The 20,280-nt window shown below is 37.0% G+C and overlaps 1 protein-coding gene across 1 annotated transcript; it reads right to left on the reverse strand.

Moving 5' to 3' along the window:
• Window positions 1-352: 352 nt before the first annotated feature.
• On the reverse strand, window positions 353-4,284 carry PXY (Leucine-rich repeat protein kinase family protein). The gene is made up of 2 exons (XM_028054153.2): window positions 1,409-4,284; window positions 353-911 (listed from the first exon to the last, which is right to left on the reverse strand). Exons 1-2 carry the CDS (start codon window positions 4,041-4,043, stop codon window positions 487-489), a joined length of 3,060 nt encoding a protein of 1,019 aa, XP_027909954.1. The 5' UTR covers window positions 4,044-4,284; the 3' UTR covers window positions 353-486.
• Window positions 4,285-20,280: the final 15,996 nt, after the last annotated feature.

A 20,280-nucleotide genomic window follows, 5' to 3' on the forward strand; every position in this document is an offset into this window, starting at 1 on the left:
GTTCCAATGCAATTTTTTATCTTTTCAAAATATAAAAAATAAAGTCATTTTTAATTTAATTCTTTAAACTTAAATTGTAAATTAAATTATAATTTCAACCAAATTGAATTGAAAAAAAAAAAACTATAAAATAGGTCGCAAATGTTCAAACTCTCTAATGGTCTAGTGGTGTCAATTATTAATTTATGTTTGTTCTTATTTAAAAAATGATATTGTATTCATACCACAATTTTACTCTTTTTTTCTAATTAGATTATTTTGATGATTTAAAAAGAAAATTAGTCACACAAACTTGGAAATATATAAGCATCATCAAACAAGAGTGACAACAATATATGACAGGAGAAAAAACTAGAAGAAGTAGTAACACTTGAAATTCCATTGCAAGTAAAATAGAAAATGACTTTCTCCTATACCAATCCCCCACAATAAGAAAAAATAAAATATCCAAAAAAAGAAAAAAACCATTTGAATGATATAAACACATTAGCATTGTTCTGCGATTGGCTTTTGTGGGAGGGGAATGTCAGGTGCAGCAACCACATTGTCCCCTCCAAATCCACCTACAACACTATCCTGCAATTTTCTCTTGGGCTTTGCCTCTTGCAGCATCAACACAACATCCCTCATACAAGGTCTATCTGCAGGGTTTCTACTGGTGCAGAGCAATGAAATTCTCAGCATCTGAATCATCTCTTCTCTCACTGAACTGCACCCTGCTCCTGCATTCTTGTCCAATATGTCATCAATTCCATCTTTTGATTTTATCTTTGACCTCACCCAATCCACTATGCTGTTTCCGTCTCCAAATGCTGCTTCCACTGAACGTTTTCCGCTCAGAATCTCCATTAACACCACTCCATAGCTGTAAATGTCGCTCTTCTCATCCACTTGAAGGGTGTAAGCATATTCTGCACAGGAACACATACCAAGGAAGAAGAAGTAGTACTGTTAATTAATGCTTCTTTCAGACAACTACAAAACAAACACCATTAAAATACATGCACAGCACCCCAAGTCAACATCCTCATCATTCAAAGGAGTTATGATAATTCACAATATTCTGAGTGGACCCCATCAAGATCAGGTCGTCAAAGTTAACAAATTTAAACAAAACAAAAAAGGGAAAGCCTTGATCTTCTCCCTCCATGCGCAACAGTGCGCCTACCCATGCACCGAAATTCCTCAGGAAAAGTCCCTCTCATGCTGCTAACCTTAACTTGCTTGCTTTCTTCATTCAAACTTGGGTTCACACACCCAATGGACCACCCCAGTAAATTTGATAATCAAAAAATAAACTTTTTTTTCTGTTGATTAATTAACCTAAGCTGAATGGTTTGAAACAGTAAAAAAAAATTAAGAAAATGTAGGAACTGGTGTTGGTGTTGGTGTTGGTGTGGATGGTTACCTGGAGCAATGTAGCCATAGGATCCGGCAATGACGGACATGGATTCGTCGGTCTGAATCAACTTTGCGACGCCGAAATCGGCGACTCTTGCCTCCATTTCAGCGTCTAAAAGAATGTTACTGGGTTTGAGATCGCGGTGGACGATGACGGGGTCGCAGTCGTGGTGGAGGTAGGAGATTCCCTGAGCAACGCCCAAGGCGATCTTGTACCTTGTGAACCAATCAGCGACGAGATTATCACCTTTGTTTTTGGCATGCAACAAATCATCCAAGTTGCCATTGGGCATGTACTCGTAGAGCAGCATGGTGCACTCCCTGTTGCTGCAGCACCCTAACAACCTCACGATATTCCGGTGCCTCACGTTTCCCAACACCTCCACCTCGGCCAGAACCCCTCTTCTCCGGCGGATATTCTCCTTCTGTTTTCCCCAAAGCTTCTTAACCGCTATGATCTCGCCGCCGGTCATTTCGGCGCGGTAAACTGTCCCCGTCGATCCCATTCCTAATATCTTATCGGACATCGACAAGCACTCCAGCACGTCGTCCGCCGTGAAATTCAGCCGCTGGAACGCCGTTAACTTCCACGGCCCGACCTCCTCTCCGAACCGCCGGTTGTAGTTCGCGTGGAAGCACCGCGTCCCGGCAACCAGCACGAAGAGCCCGATGCCGAACGCGGCGGCCACGATCCACACGATTGCACCGGCTGTTCGCTTCGGCTGCTGGCGGCGGACGTCGACCTGGTCGTCGGCGGAGGCGGCGAGGGCGTCGGCAGCGCAGGGTTTGGCCAACACGCCGCCGCAGAGGCCCTGGTTCCCGGAGTAGGAGGAAGGATGGAGGTTCGGGAAGATGCCGGACGAGGGAATTGGACCGGTGAGGGAGTTGAAACTCACGTTGAAATTCTCGAGAGTGGAGCAGTTGTTGAAGTTCGACGGAATGGTTCCGGTGAGGGAATTGTGCGAGAGATCAACGTCGGTGATGGAGGGGAGAGTGGAGATTTCCCAGGGAATGATTCCGGTGAGTGAGTTTCGACTCAGATTGAGCAAAATTAGCTTCTGGCAGTGTCCAATGTCCCATGGAATCGTTCCGTTGATGAAATTTCCCTGCAATTCGAGCTTATACAGTTGCTGACACCCAATGAAATCTGGAATTTGACCGGTGATGTTCGACGAAGCCGCGGAGAAGATCGCGAGATTAGTTGCATTCCAAATAGACGCAGGTAAGGAGGTTCCGAAGGAGTTTCCGGAGATGTTGAAGTACTGCAAGTTACCCAAGTGTTCCGGAATCGGACCCTGGAAGTTGTTGCTGCTGATATCTAGGAATGTAAGGTTAGGGAGGAGCGTGAGGCCTTCGGGGATTGAACCGTTGAGGAAATTGTTTTGGATGCGAACCCTAGCGAGCGAGGTGCAGCTGCCAAGGGACGGTGGAAGGGTATGACTGAACTTGTTGAGAAAGAGTATGAGCCTCACGAGCCTGTTACCTTTGCAGACATTTTCAGGGATTGGACCTTCGAGTGAGTTTGTGGAAACGTCGAGTTTCAGTAGTAACCCGTTGGAGCCAAGTTGCTGAGGGAGGGTTCCGGTGAGTGAGTTGTTGAAGAGGAACAGAATCTCAAGCTTTGGTAGGTCTCCGATTCCCTGTGGTATTTCTCCGGTGAGGTTGTTTTCCATGAGGTTGAGCGTGGTTAGTTCCGTCAGCATGGTGACTTGGGTGGGGATTGGCCCTGTGAGTTGGTTATCTGAGAGGTCAAGGCTTTTAAGAAACTTCAATCTTCCAATGGTTGCTGGGATTTCTCCTGTTAACCTGTTCTTGAACAGCAAAAGTGTCTCCAGGTTGGTGAGTTCTCCCAGCTCCGGAATCACGTTCCCTGAGATGTTAGCGGTTGAGATGTCCAAGTATTTGAGATTAGAGAGCAATGAGAGTTCCGAAGGTAGTGTTCCTGAGAAATTGTTGTACCCAATTTCCAAGTGTTCCAGTTCAGCCAAGTGGCCTAATTGGGGTGGAAGCGAACCTCCCAAGGCGTTGCCGGCTAAGTCGAGAAACTTGAGTCTGGGGAAAGTGCCGTAACTGGGCGGAATCCGGTCACTGAAGTAGCTTCCGCCGAGGTTCAGGTGTTCCAGAAAACGAAGGGTGGTTAACTCGTGGGGGAGGGGTCCGGTGAAGCTGTTGCTGTAGGCGTTGAAGTGCCTGAGGAACTTGAGCTTTGATGTGCCGGGTGGGAAGGTTGAGTTGAAGTAGTTGTGGCTGATGTCCAGAGTTCTGAGTTCCGGTAGTTCGAAAATGGCGTACTGGAAGCTCCCGCCGAAGTCATTTCCGCTGAGGTTAAGGTGGTTCAAGGTGGATAAATGGCGGATTTGGGGTGAGATTGTGCCGGAGAGATTGAGGTGGGAGAGGTCGAGGGTGGTGATTTGTGAGGTTTTGGAGTGGCACGTGATGCCTCTCCACGAACACCATATGGGGTGTTGGGAAGTGAAGTTGGAGGAGTTGTAATAATCCCAGTCATGGAGGTTGTTAAGAGGGTCTTGGAGGGATGATTTTAGTGAGAGGAGGGAGATGAGTTGAAGAGGCAGGGTCGTGGCAGAGAGAAGTGTTTGACAGAGGAAGGAGAATGTGATGAGAAAGAGAAGAAAAGGTTTCATGGTTTTGGGGTGGTGGGAGTTGTGGATGAGAAGAGGGTGGTGTTGAAAGGGGTAAATTTAAGGGAAGGAAGATTTTGATGAGGATGATAATCGCTTTTTCGGAGTGCAGGGTGCAGAGGGAGTTTCATCATGATAATTTGCTTCAGTGGGTTTTGTTGGTGGTACTGGAAGACATGGATGAGAGAGAGAAAGAAAGAGAAAGAGATTAACCACTTCGTCTTCTATTATACAACACCACCATTTTCCTCTCTACGGTTGAGTGAGTCTCTTTATTTGAAGCTCCTACACCATAGTTTTCTTTCCTACCTCAGTATTCTACCTTTGTCTGCTATCTCCACTCATACTTTTTTATTTTCTACTTTTCTTTTGCTCCCACTTTTCATCATTCCCTTGTTTCCTTTACCTTTGGCTAACAAATTCATAAATACGTGTAACAGTGACATTGTCTCTCGCAGGATCCAAGAAAGCCATCTCAATTTCCCACCATATTCCTCCAAACCAACCATTATTTTAAAACAAAACAAACCCATTTTTTTCTTTTTCTTTAATTTCTGCTTTATTTTCCCCCTCCATTCTTTTCCTTTACTTCCATGTTATATTCCTCGGCTCCAGCATGGAGATTCAGGTGAGAGAACCTTGTCCAAAGCAGTTAAGTATGGACCACAGATATTCTAAATTGGTTAATTCCAGCATGTCTGCATAATCCCAATCACGGAATGCAGTGTCGATACACTACATAAATAAAAATCCCTCACCCATTCTTAACACTGACCACATTTTCGGGACCAGATTTGGATCATCATTAGACCCTTCTTTGGACGTATTATTGGAACCAACTTACCAAACTTTCTCAGTTTTAAACAGCAAAATCTTGAACCACCCAAACAATGATAAACAACAAAAATCATCTTATTGCCCAATCTCCTTTCTGTCCTTTACAACTTGTTCTAGCAAACTTGTGCAAATATGTTACCACTGCATTTCCCATCGGAAAACACACCAAACAAATTCGGAATGTGATTGCACATTCTCCCCCCAAATTCAGCTTTCTTACATAATATGCAGTGTTACAATAATTTGTCACCCCCGAATGCAGTTCAGGTACGTACATGTAAACCCATTTGACCCTGTTCTATTATATACCATCTATCAGTTTCACACTTTCTTTTTAATATTGGTATCCCCAAAATTCATGCCCAATTACGGAAACATAATATGAAATGCTTTTTTTTCTGTGGTACCTCCTTACTAAAGTTAGCAGATACACACCTGGCACTATTTTATATGCATTTATTTAACTCATTAGAATCAAGTGTGGTTGGTGAGACATACCGTCAGAGGAATCTGCCATTGTTTTGTAGAAAGAGCAATTTTTTTGGTACTATAATCTACTCAACATTTATGTATTTTGAGAGAACTCTTCTAGATTAAGAAACGAAAAAAATAAAATGCGAGCATATTCTGTGAGGTGAAATGGCGCGGGTGTTTGAAATTCAAGATAATGGTTTTGCAGATTTCAAAGCATTAATGAAAAGAATGCGATACAATGATGGGTTCATTGATGATGCTTAACCAATACTACTACTACTGGTACTATATTAAATACTGAATATGCTTAAATTTTGTCGCTTTTGCAAAGTTTGACTTCACTAAAGCAATACTATGATGAGCAATTACTACTTTCTGTCATTAACATCATTAAAGTATTCATTAAGATAAGAATAAAGCTTCAAACACAATCATCCTCATCCCAATTTCTTAGAACTCAGCATACATATACTGCCACCCAACATCTTTTTCTTCATGTCTCATTATCTTTATCATTCTTTTCTCACTGTTGTTACCAGTGCTGTACTGCATAACATAACTCAATTATGCAGGTCACCTAATTAAGAACCATTTTGGCTTCTACTTATTATTTTTATTTTAAATTACTTAACACAAAAAAAAAAATGATTTTACACTCCAAACACTAATTTGTGGTTTCAAGACTCATTGGACAGAGAATTTGGGAATCAGTGTTCAGATGTATGGTGATTGCAACTGGTTTGGCTAAGTAGCAGAAGGGACCAGAAAATGGTGATTACTATAAGAATAAGCGTAAGAACGGCAAAAGGGGTAATTGTGCCGTACTGGTTGGGGATTTGCATGCATAGTTTTGCGAACGGAACATGAGTGATGTCAGAAAAAGAACCATTCTTAACTAATGATGCATAATTTTGTCCACTATATCATACATGAACATGTTTAAGGGACAACAGTACACGTTTTCAACCTGACCTAATAAAAAAATTGTTCTCTGAGGTTCAATCACATTTTTATTCATCACCTTACTCATAAAAAGCTGAAATTATTGTACTAACACTACGTCTAGTTAGACAAACAGCATATTTTAATCAGAGGTTACGGTTTTTGGAAATTTGAACACATAAATATTAGTTTTTTTTTTAAATTAAGGTTTAAATATATTTTTAATTAATAAAATTTGATGTGAAATTAAAATTCGTCTTCCATCTTTAAAACAGAATAAATGTAGTTCTTTAGCAATATTAACTCTTTTTTTATTTATTAAACCATATTTCCATATTGGCATTAAAAAAATAATGTGTCAAATAGTGTAAATGTCAATCTGAAATTTGAGAACTAGTCATTCTTAAAACTTTGGAAATAAATACATCAAATTTGAAATAAAAATAAATTTTAGTTTCACGTCAAAGTTTGAAATCTAAAATCATATATAAAGAGAAAAAGAAAGATATTTCTTTCTTGTTTTACATAAATATATGATTCTCAATAGTTAAAGTTACTTAAAATATTATTCTCAAATAACATATAAGAAAATAAGATTGAATGAGTTTATTCTTAAGCATTGCATAAGGATATTTGTAAAATTGTAAGAAGTAATAATGTATAAGTGGGTCTAGATTCTTTACTGATTTGTTAGGTGTTGTCCTAGACTGAACATTAAAAATACATTATTTTGATATTTTAAATATCTTTTAATATATGTTAAAATGTTAAAATCAGTAATAATCAATGTGTTATAATGACACAATAAATAAACAATATAGAAAAATTCAACCTAAATTTTGTATAAGCAGACACATATCTCTTCTACTTAATATTTTCACTTTTTCCCTTTTTTTTATTACATTATACCACTTTTCATCACAATTATATTTCTATATATCTTTTCTGTGTGTGTTTAACAGTGTGTGAGAAATATCCATGCATGATTTTAGTGGTGGAAGGTCACACTTCACATTCCTCTTTCATACACCTTTTATAGCTGTTCATTCTGAAGACAATATGCAAACATTGGAGTCATAAAATGATAGGGAACAATTTGGATTAAAAGCTCTTTCGATTCAATTTGTAGTGAGAGAGAGAGAGAGTACTTTCACGGTTCAAGAAATCTACCATGGAAGAGCTTTCGTCATCCTCTGCTCTTAGCCTCAGCAGAGAGCACGTGTCCGTGCATGTCTTTTCATAACTAAATATGCATATGAAAGCGATAATGGAGAATGAAATCAAAATAAGAACAGAGACATATTGTAAGCAAAAAACAAAAGGGCTCTTTGACGTCATGCATGCAAGGACTAAACGTACGTACGTACTCGTATAGTATGTATCTACATGTCTCAATGGTCACTGTTGTTTTGAGGGCATAAAGAGAATCTAAACCACTCATCAATTTAGGTGTTTTTTTGTGTGTTAATTCTCTTATTAGTCTTCAAATAGTAATTAATCACACACATATTTTAAAATATATTAAGAATAATTATAATATATTAGTGTATTTTTAATATTCAGCGAGTAATAGCATCAAAGAATCCAATAAAGAATAATATAGACTCGTATTAATTCATGTTCATTTCCTATGCATTAAACAAATCTTAGAACGAAGTGTTAAAAGGTTAAGGTAAGTTGAAATTTTATATCGATAAAAATGAAATAAGATAAATAATATATAAGTATAAAATCTCATACAGATAATCTTAAGGTTTTGAATTAAAAATATTGTTACGATCTCTTATGTGGACTTTTCATGACTTATTGGTATCAAATCTTTTAGAAAAAAAAATGATTTTTTAACAATTAAATTTTGACAACTTCCTCTCATAATTTGAGATGACATATTTTAGATGGTTCTCATTTTTTCATTTTCTTATTTTTATATATTCCAAAATCATTTAAAATATGTCACTTCAAGTTGTGTAAGAGAAAACTATCAAAATAGCTATCTTTCTCTGACTTGCTCTGATATCATTTTGGAAGTGAATTTTAAATCTAACTCAATTTCATAAAATTAACTTGTAAAATGAGGATTGCACCTACTTATATATTATATATTATGAATTGACTTGATATGTAAGTGTAACTTCCAATATATATGTATGGTAAAGGGAAGTAGAGTTGAGGGGTTCGGAGATTTTGAAACTTGAAAAAATAGCTGAAGGGTGTGTGTGGTGTGAAATGACGAAAAGAGATGATAGAAAACAAAAGTGAGGTTCAGATAGGCACATGTCTGTGATGTGTGGAGTGGGGCTAACAACATTGGCAGAGGCCACGCCACAGTTCATAGCAGAAAATGGGACCCATTTGGAGCATTGGTTTGGTGAAGAGTGCTCTGGTGGGCACCACAACCCCTTTCTTCTGTCTCCCTTGTACCCTTCACACTTTCTCCCTACGATGTTACAGGATCATAGCTTCATCACTTTTTTCTTCTTCATTTATATATTACAAACCACCATAAATATTTTTAATGACCTGCATGTCAAAACTTACTCTTATCTAGAAGTATGATTTCTTTCACAAATGCTTATGATTCTCTGTTTGAAAATGTATGTGCCTGTTCAGAATGTGTCATTTTTGTGACAGAAATGTAGATTTCCTTTTATATAAACAAAAATGAAGCATAAAAAAAACACACTTTGGAGAGGAATTGGTTTAACTATTCAAATATAGGAGGTACTTGATGCTTAGTAGTTTTATTTTGCCCCCATTATAGGAACTGTCTGAATCTGCATGGTGACTCTATCCTCTCATCAAATACATGATTCAGAACATGTCTGAAATGGACCAGACTTAAATGCATCCACCTAACAAAAATGACAAAGCACAATATATGAATCACCACAATAGAATTCCATTTTTTTTTTCTCTCTTTTGAATAAAGATCACTGAGGAGATATAATACTATATAGATACGATTCCAGCTTACATACATAATTAATTGATACTATCTCTTTTCCAAAACTTTAAGCCAATGAATTTGTAAGGTCTTTTTTTTTATACGGTGTTCAACTTTCTATTTTTACTCGATATGAAACTTAAACTCAAACTCAAACTTTAATCGGGACAATGTCATTCAAGCTTCAAAGATTTTGCACTCCATGCATGATTTGTAATCATTGAAATATGCATTTTGTATAGGCATGATTTGGAATATGGGCATGGCATGATGGAAAAAAGAGGTACTAGAGGCACACTCAATGGCAATAGCCAAAGGCAAAGAGTGTATGATCATGGTATAGTGGCATGGTGAAACAGAAGAAGCAGAAGCAGAAGCAGATGATGAGTGAGCATGAATGAATGAATGAATGAATGAATGATCCATGAGTAATGGTGATGATGGCCCTACCATTTTGATTGTCTCATGTGACATGCCATGATGGTTAGGATAGCTATGCTTCCCCACCCCACGCGTGATTCCCTCTCAATTTCTTCAACTCTTTCACTCTCAGCTTTTCTCTTCTCTTCACTTCACTCACTACCAATTTAAAAGTTTGTCTCTACTCTTTCAAACCAATGTATATTAAAATACAGTGTTCATTACACAATATGTGAAAGAAAATACAGTGACTGTTGGGTATTGGGCTCCCTTCCTATGTGGAGAAAAGGCCCAAAATTTGAGAAGCCCATGTCTCACTTAAACCTAGTGGAGAGGAGGCTATAAAATAAAGAGAGAGGCAGAACAATAGAGTCAGAATACACTGAAAGCCCTAACACATAGAGGGAGAGGTAGAGGGAAAATTCTGTTCACGTTTTTCATAGAGCTGTCGCAGTAAATTCGGCGCTGCGGATTCGTTCACCGTTGGATCGGGCTGAAATTTTTACAGCAGGTTCGGAACTCATTGCTCTTCATTCTGACCGGTCGGATCTTTGATACGAGGTCTGAGTTGGGAGATATTAATTTCGCACTGCAGCAGTGATTTGTAGAGGTTTTCCTCTCTTGTTCTTCTCTATTTGAAAGCTTTGTTGCTTTGTTATTTGGTTGGGTGTTGGCACTAATTTGTGCTATTGATTAAGACTCTTTTGTACTCTTGTTGATCATAGTGAAGCTATTTCTTTGGTCTGGACGACTCGTGGTTTTTACCCTTGATTTGAGGGGTTTTCCACGTTAAAAATCTTGGTGCCTTTATTTGTGCTTTTGGTGGTTTATTATTGCTGCTCTTTGATTATTGCTCCTCATAGATTCTTGCAAGTTAGGGGAAATTATATCCGCTGCATTCTCTGGTATATTGTTTGTTATTGTTTTCCCCATCAGAGTGGTATCAGAGCTCTTGGTTGGGCTATATTTACTTGCTTGAATGATGGAGGCAAATGCAAAGATGGTTGCTTTGAATGGTACAAATTATCATTTGTGGAAGGGCAAGATGAAAGATTTATTATTTGTCAAGAAATTGCATCTTCCGGTCTTTGCTACACAGAAGCCAGATTCTATGTCTGAAGAAGAATGGGACTTTGAGCACCAACAGGTATGTGGTTTTATTCGGCAATATGTTGAAGATAATGTTTATAATCATATTGCTAATGAGACACATGCCAGAGCTTTGTGGGAGAAGATTGAGTCTTTGTATGCTTCTAAGTCGGGCAATAATAAATTGTATTTGTTAAATTGCTTGATGAATTTGAGGTACAGGGAGAATTCTTCTATTTCTGATCACTTAAATGAGTTTCAAGGGCTCCTAGATCAATTGTCAGGAATGGGCATAAAGTTTGATGACGAAGTTATGGGATTATGGTTGCTTAATACTCTACCAGAGTCTTGGGAGGTATTTCGGGTTTCAATTACGAACTCTGCCTCGAATGGTGTTGTTTCTTTTCAGATGGCAAAGAGCGGTGCTCTTAATGAAGAGATGAGAAGGAAGGCACATGGTTCTTCATCTCAGTCTGAGATGCTTGTTACAGAAGCTAGGGGGAGAAGTCAGAAAAAGGAACATAAAGGTGGTAGAGAGAAGAGTAGGAGCAAGTCCAAGTCAAGATACAAGAATTTAGAGTGCCATTTTTGTCATAAAACTGGACACATTCAGAAATACTGTTTTAAGTGGAAAAAGGAGAACAAAGACAAGAAGGGCAAACAGAGAGAGAATGATCATGATGATGATGATCGTGTCACTACTGCTACAGATGGTGATCTTGTTCTTCTTCGTGACTTTGAGTCCGTTAATCTTGTATCTGATGAGAGCATGTGGATTATTGATAGTGGTGCTACACTGCATGTTACACCTAGGAAGGAGTTCTTCACATCTTACACTTCTGGTGATTTTGGAGTGTTGAAGATGGGTAATGATGGTGAGTCTAAAGTGATTGGTGTTGGTGATGTTTGCCTGCAAACCAACATGGGAGTGCAGTTGTTGCTTAAAGGAGTCAAACATGCTCCGGATGTCCGTTTTAATTTAATCTCTGTGCAGTTGCTTGATGATTGTGGTTATGACAATCACTTTGGTTCTAGTAAATGGAAGCTCACTAAAGGTAACTTGGTTATGGCCAGAGGGGAGAAACAATCTAAATTGTATTGGACTAAAGCTTTGGTTGCTAAAGACAGTGTGAATGCTATGTATATGGAGGCATCTTTGTGGCACCGGAGGCTTGGTCATATAAGTGAGAAAGGGCTTAACTGCTTAGCTAAAAAGGATGTGCTTATGGGATTGAGAAATGCAGAATTGGAGAAATGTTCTCATTGCATGGCTGGTAAACAAACCAGAGTATCTTTTAAGAAGCATCCACCCTCAAGGAAGTCAGAATTACTTGAATTGGTGCATTCTGACGTTTGTGGCCCATTAAAGGTAAAGTCATTTAGTGGTGCAGTTTACTTTGTTACTTTTATTGATGATTGTTCCAGGAAGCTATGGGTCTATGCTCTTCAGCGGAAAGGTCAAGTACTTGAAAAGTTCAAGGAATTTCATGCTATGGTTGAGAGGCAATCAGGCAAGAAGCTGAAATGCATCCGTAGTGATAATGGTGGTGAGTACCGTGGACCTTTTGATGTTTATTGCAGGCAGCATGGTATTAGACACGAGAAGACTCCTCCTAAAACTCCTCAGTTGAATGGTCTAGCGGAGAGGATGAACAGGACCTTGGTTGAAAGGGTTACATGTATGCTTTCAGAAGCAAAGTTGCCTAAGCACTTTTGGGGAGAGGCATTGCTTGCAGCTGTGCATGTTATTAATCTCAGTCCCGCAGTTGCTTTGAATATTGAGGTGCCAGACAAAATTTGGTTTGGTAAGAATGTTAGATATGATCATTTGCGTGTCTTTGGTTGCAGGGCATTTGTTCATGTTCCTAAGGATGAAAGATCCAAGTTAGATAAAAAGACAAGGCAATGTATCTTTATTGGCTATGGTGAGGATGAATTTGGCTACAGGTTTTATGATCCTGTTGAGAAGAAGCTTGTTAGAAGCCGTGATGTACAATTCATGGAAGATCAGACCATTGAAGACATTGATAAGGTGAAGAAGACCACACCCGAGAAAGACAGTAATCTCACTGATGGTAATCCGATGAGGTTGCCCACTCACAATTTGGAGAATGTTGAAACGGAAGCTCAAGACAATGAGCAACATGGTGATGTTGATGATCAACAGTTTGGAAGTGGAGTAGAGGTTCCAATTGATGATGCTCAAGAGGAACATGATGATGATGACGATCTTGGTGATATACCTGAATCACCTCAAGTCCAACTCAGGAGGTCTAATAGACAAAAACAACCTTCTACAAGGTATTCCTGTGATGAGTACATAACCTTGACTGACGGTGGAGAACCTGAGTGTTTTGAAGAGGCTTTGGATAGTGAAGAGAAGAAACAGTGGCTGGATGCAATGCAAGATGAGATGAAATCTTTGCATGATAATCACACTTACGACTTGGTGAAATTGCCTAAGGGCAAAAGGGCATTGGAAACTAGGTGGATTTTCAGGGTGAAACAAGATTCAAATTCTACACTTCCAAGGTACAAGGCCAGATTAGTGGTGAAAGGTTTCAGACAGAAAAAGGGTGTTGATTTCAATGAGATTTTCTCACCTGTGGTGAAAATGTCATCCATCAGAACTGTGCTAAGTTTAGCTGCTACTCTTGATTTGGAGGTTGAGCAGATGGATGTGAAGACAGCTTTCCTTCATGGTAATTTGGAGGAAGAGATATACATGAAGCAACCTGATGGTTTTCTTGTTAAAGGCAAGGAAGAATATGTGTGTAGACTAAGGAAGAGTCTATACGGTTTGAAGCAGGCTCCAAGGCAGTGGTATAAGAAGTTTGAGTCTTTTATGTGTGAGCAGGGTTACATGAAGACTACTTCTGATCATTGTGTCTTTGTTAAAAGTTTTTCTAATGATGACTTTATTATCCTGTTATTATATGTTGATGACATGCTTATTGTTGGAAAAGATATTTCCAAAATTGACAGGTTAAAGAAGACACTTGGCGAGTCTTTTGCCATGAAAGACTTGGGAGCTGCTAAAAGGATTCTTGGCATACATATCTCACGTGATAGGAGAGAAAAGAAGATTTATCTATCACAAGAGCAATACATTAGGAAGGTGTTGCAGAGATTCCAGATGGAAAATGCTAAAGCTGTGAGTACTCCTCTTGCTACTCATTTTAAACTGAGTGTTAAACAGAGTCCTTCAAATGAAGTTGAGAAGACCAATATGAGTAGAGTTCCTTATGCATCTGCGGTGGGCAGTTTGATGTATGCGATGGTGTGTACAAGACCAGATATTGCACATGCTGTTGGTACAGTTAGTCGATTTTTGTCAAACCCAGGTAGAGAGCATTGGAATGCTGTGAAATGGATTTTGAGGTATCTTCATGGTACAGTTGATATGAAGCTTTGTTTTGGAGGTGATAAACCTACTTTGATGGGTTACTCAGACTCAGATTTGGCTGGGGATATTGATTCCAGAAAGTCCACTTCGGGCTATTTGATAAAGTTTGCAGGGGGAGCTGTGGCTTGGCAATCAAGACTACAAAGGTGTGTAGCGTTGTCTACTACAGAAGCAGAGTTCATTGCTATTACTGAAGCATGCAAGGAGGTGTTATGGTTGAAGAAATTCTTGCAGGAGCTTGGTTTTAGGCAAGATAACTATTCATTGTTTGTTGATAGCCAAAGTGCTATCCATCTTGGTAAGAATCCAACTTTTCATTCTAGATCCAAACATATTGATGTGAGGTATCATTGGATACGTGATGCTTTGGATGCTAAGTTGTTGGAGTTGAAAAAGGTTCATACAGATGATAATGGTGCTGATATGATGACTAAAGCATTGCCAAGAGGAAAGTTTGAAGTTTGTTGTGAGATCGCCGGTTTGGCGGTTATCTCCACATAGTTGTGAGGGGGAGATTTGTTGGGTATTGGGCTCCCTTCCTATGTGGAGAAAAGGCCCAAAATTTGAGAAGCCCATGTCTCACTTAAACCTAGTGGAGAGGAGGCTATAAAATAAAGAGAGAGGCAGAACAATAGAGTCAGAATACACTGAAAGCCCTAACACATAGAGGGAGAGGTAGAGGGAAAATTCTGTTCACGTTTTTCATAGAGCTGTCGCAGTAAATTCGGCGCTGCGGATTCGTTCACCGTTGGATCGGGCTGAAATTTTTACAGCAGGTTCGGAACTCATTGCTCTTCATTCTGACCGGTCGGATCTTTGATACGAGGTCTGAGTTGGGAGATATTAATTTCGCACTGCAGCAGTGATTTGTAGAGGTTTTCCTCTCTTGTTCTTCTCTATTTGAAAGCTTTGTTGCTTTGTTATTTGGTTGGGTGTTGGCACTAATTTGTGCTATTGATTAAGACTCTTTTGTACTCTTGTTGATCATAGTGAAGCTATTTCTTTGGTCTGGACGACTCGTGGTTTTTACCCTTGATTTGAGGGGTTTTCCACGTTAAAAATCTTGGTGCCTTTATTTGTGCTTTTGGTGGTTTATTATTGCTGCTCTTTGATTATTGCTCCTCATAGATTCTTGCAAGTTAGGGGAAATTATATCCGCTGCATTCTCTGGTATATTGTTTGTTATTGTTTTCCCCATCAGTGACCAATGCAACAGTGTTCACTACTGCACTGACATCACCACAAAGTTTATTCTGATGTGCCTTTCTTTCTGCTCTAGAAACTTCATGACGTGACTTCCCCAGTTTTGTGCTGCTCACTATCATTTATCAACTGTCTCACGCTTCTAGTAACATATTTTAAGACCACATTGCTGCTTCATGTTATGTATTTAATTCATATTTCACAATAACTTGAAAACGAATGAGAATGTCCACAATGTTACACTTCCAAACTTGTGCATCCAAGTTATTCATTTGTAAATTTTTCGTCTATTTTGTCACTCAAGTTTAAGTGAATTTTAAAATTAGTCTCTCTTCAAAATTTTATATCAATTTTGTCATTCATCTTTAGAAATATGTGGATTTAGTCATTCTTACCTAATTTTGTTAAGTTTATTTGACATTTTAAACGTATTTTATGATAATATTTGAGTTAACATTAAAGCAAAAATGTGTCAAACAGTGTAAATAATTCAAATACTATAATGAAATGTGCTTGAAATGTCAGATAAACTTAACAAAATTTGGTTAAAAGGACTAAATTCACGTATTTTTAAAGATGAAGTACTAAATTGATCGAAAGTTTTGAAGATTAACTAATTTCAAATTTCAATAAACTTGAGGGACCAAAATCATACTTAACCCTAAATTCTAAATTTTTTAGTATTATTGTGAGATGTTTATAAAAGTTAGTATTTTACTTAAGAAAGTCGGTTTCTGAAAACTATAGCTTCATTATCAGCATCGCAATTGTCTGCATATAGGTTTTGAAGGCCAAAGAGTGATAAAAGGCTTGAATTGAAATTTGAAAGAGGTTACAAGTCAAAAGCTAAAAGTTCAGTGGAAGTGTGAGCATGGTAACCAAAAATAAAATTAAATTAAATGTCCCTATCCCTATGTTTGGAGTTAAGAGGTCTAGTAAATGTTGATTAATTTAATGATTCTTGTCACAGTCAACTAATGGTCCATCTTTTTCCCAAGAGTAAGATATTTTCACAGTAGAAAAAAGTAAAACTAATTTTTCAAAATTTAATTTTTAATGAAGTGTCTTTTATACACAGAATCAACTCCTTATCATCGTCGAACTTAAAAGCAATTTAAGAGAAATGTTAGGAAATTTTCTTCCAAAACCCTTTTTTTAAGGACTAAATATGTTTTTATTCCTCAACTTTCAATGAAAATTAGAATTAGTCTTTTTTTAAAACTTTGTCTTAATTTAGTCTCTCAACTTCAAAATTGTATAAATTTAGTTTTTTTAAGAAGATTTTGTTAAGTTTATTTGACCTTTCAAATGTGTTTCATGATAGTTTCTTAGCTAATATTGAAGCAAAATTATTTCAAACAATGTAAATATCTCAAATGCTATCATGAAATGCGTTTGAAACGTCAAAAAAAAAAACTTAACAAAATTTGTTTAAAATGACTAAATTCACGCAGTTCTAAAGTTAGAGGACTAAATTGGACCAAAATTTCGAACATGGACTAATTCTAATTTTGACTAAAAGTTGAGGGATAAAAACATATTTAACATTTTTTTAATTATTGGTTGAAATTGATTAGAATAAGAAAGTTTGATGGATTTTCTCACAGCATTCAGCTTCTCTTTACTTTAAAATACATCAGATGAAGTATGAGATATGTTTCGATTCCAAGTCTAATGCTAGAATCATGGTCAATCATCATGTATCTGAGATATTGTTTACTTTGAAACATGTGGACCATCATATTTTTGTCGCCTCAAAAGTTGAAAGAAAGAAGAAGTATTTAAATCGTCTTAAGTCTTGAGTTCTATGTAATGTGAAACTATCGGGTGTGGTAGAAAGAAAATATATGCATATTTGATTGTAGCCTATTGTATGAGGAGAATTATAGAAAGCAGAATAAGGGTATGAAAGAAGGGCGAAAGCTGTAAAAGGAGAAGACAGCATGCAGAGAGAGAGAAAGAAAAGAAAAACTGTAATGGGAATGAATAGAAACATAAAATGAATAGGGAAGAGAGAGAGGTCCACAAAGGAATGATGAAAAAGTTTGAAAGGCATAGTGAAGAGAAGAGAAGAGGGTGGCAAAAGTGGGTTTGGGGTCCAACCACAGTCCCACTTACATTCTTTTTGCAGAGAGTAACAGTCTCCTTTCATTCCACTCCTAAATATTACTCTTTGACTTAACAGTTTTCACCTTCCTCTTTTCTCTTTCAAGTTTTTTTTTTTTTTTTGAATTATCATAATTTGTAATGAAAGTGGAGAACAGAATTATGAGGGTTTGAAGAACAGCATGTGACACCTTTCCTCTAAGTCAAGACTCATCACACTTAATTTAACCAAAAACTTTATCTGTTATAACTCTTAGCGAATGTGCCTTACACTGCTCAATTTCAATCATTCACCACTTAATTCCTATGCTAATATCATTCATTATCAGCAAATTTAGTTGCTCGGCCATTAACCCTTACATGACAGTAAATTTTATAAGAAAATTTTATATAACATCTAATTAACACAGTTGAATACATTATCCCTGGTAAATGTGATAGGTCTTTCTAGGGGAATATTCACCGGAGAGACACAACATTCAGAGGAATCCAATTTACATAACTGATTGATATCATTTTCAATCCAAAATTTTAAGATTTATGAGTCTTTTTTCTTATCATGTGATCAACTTTCTCATTTTTATTCAACGCGAAACTAAGACTTCCCAGTAATTTAGTAATTTTTTACTTAAGTGTTCAAAGGTGAGTTTTCAACACGAGTGAAACCCTCTCAACACAAGTGAGATTCAACAACAATGAAACACAAGTCAAATCTATATAAATTGACATCATTTCCAATCCAAAATCTTAACACAATGAATTTTTGAGTCCAGGGACTCAATTTTGTTATCTCTACTTAACGTGGACTTAAGATCATACTTAAATTCTCAACAATATGATGATTCAGATTTTCTAATAATTTTTGTCTTGAATCTTTAATCTCTTTTGTCTTCAAATAATTTAATCAAGTTAAACGAATTCAGAGAGCTATTTACTCTGGGGTTTAGCGTTTGTACTATTTAGCGAGTGTTGTGTATATGAAATGAATGATAATATGAAATGATTGTAACTTAAAGAGGAATAAATTGAGAGTAGATTAGCGCATTGAAGAAAAATAATGAGAGACTTATAGAAGGCCCACCTCGAAAGCATTAAAAATAAGACAAGAAAAAGATGAAGACGAGAGAAACAAAAATAGAGATCACAATGAAAAGGATGGAAGTTAACAACACCCAACTTAGCTTAGAATAATAGAAAGCAAAGTAAGATTAGTTGCATATCACGCAAAAAATAAACCAAACTTTTTATTGGCAAATTAGAAAAGTTAGAGAGGATAATTAGGAGAGATAGATCATGTGATGAGAATTTTGAAAGCTTTGATTTGGTTGTTGGTGAAGAAGCTTTATGATGGCTTAGGTGAATTTAGCTAAAGCAAAGTTATGGAGAGAACTTAAGAGTGTAAGGGTCCCATTATAATGATTACATGTCATGTTTTATCATATTCATATGGTGTTTGTTGCAAAAAAGATGCTTTAACATTAGATATGAGAGAGTATGAGAAGAGATGAATAGACAGCCAAATGATTTATACCTTCTAAAGTAATGTCACAAACCATAATGCTAATGGAATTTACACTCTTTTTATTAAGAGAGAGAAACCTCAATATCTCAATCAAGTTAAAAAAAATTGTCACATTCTTCAACTTTCCTTTTCATGTTCATATATTTGGTCAATAATGTCTACGCCTGGGCCAGTGTTTGCACAGTAACACAATGAATCATTTCTTAACTTCACCAGTTCATTAATTAACACCACCCTCTTCCATCTTTGCATGCATCAATCTTGCTCAAAACAACACTTTGGATAACCAAAATTTTCATTTGTTTTTACCCTTTTCTGTTTTTCTTTGTTTTTTAGTTCCCAATTCATCAATGCTCAAATTTTGGGTAAATAGTAGATATTAATTAGAATGCAAATATGTTGGGAATGTTAGAGATTCTATATCCACCGGATATAAGACATATTTACAGTATATAATAAGATGCAAATCCTATCTTATTAGTTGATTTTATATGATTGGGTTAAACATAAAGTTTATTGTGAGTATACTTGTTTGTTTAGAACTGGTTCAAGAAGCACTTGAATTGTTGAATTGTTTTATTTTGAGTTGTTTTGATTCTCAAATCTTTGAGAATTGACAAAGCTTGATTTCATTGACCAAAGAGTGTCACTCTTTCCTTTTTCTTATGTTTTTTTCTCTGATGAAACAATTGCATCAACAAAATGTACTTTACCATTTCATCCTCATGCCACTAAATGTTCACACACTTTCGTAATCAACGACATAATAATATATCTATATGTCTAAGCATATCTCCCAAAATATTCATCACGATAAAGTTGAAGAATTGGCAGCAAAAGTTTAGTTATCTTTTTCTGGTTTTTGATTTCAATTAATGTTGGTGTTTGTATGATCCCTGATCATGTGTCAGGGGCAGCCATGCAATGGAAAGCAGAAAACCAAACTGTAGTGAGGTGCACCAAAGAATCCAACCTCTTAAGAAAAACTCAAAAAATGACATCATTTCGTTTAGAAGATGAAACTCACTTTATACTCATTTTGATGGTTGGATGCTATAGTCTAAATCTTGGTCTGCATTTTAATCATAAGCTTCATCTGCTCTTTCTACTTTTTTTGATAATTTTCTAAGGTTTGAATGATTATAATTAGCACTGTTGGTAATTTGTAGTGACATTGGAGGCCAACAAACATAGCCGTGGAGGTGGGTGTCCTATGAATCATAACCTTTCTTTCTTTCTGGCCATTTCCTTCACTGCTTTGCTTTTTGGAGTATTGGTGTTGACTTTTGAAACTTCT

This window comes from Vigna unguiculata, chromosome 11, assembly GCF_037176805.1.
Source record: "Vigna unguiculata cultivar grain cowpea cultivar isolate G323 ecotype 2 chromosome 11, ASM3717680v1, whole genome shotgun sequence".
Classification (NCBI taxonomy): domain Eukaryota; kingdom Viridiplantae; phylum Streptophyta; class Magnoliopsida; order Fabales; family Fabaceae; genus Vigna; species Vigna unguiculata.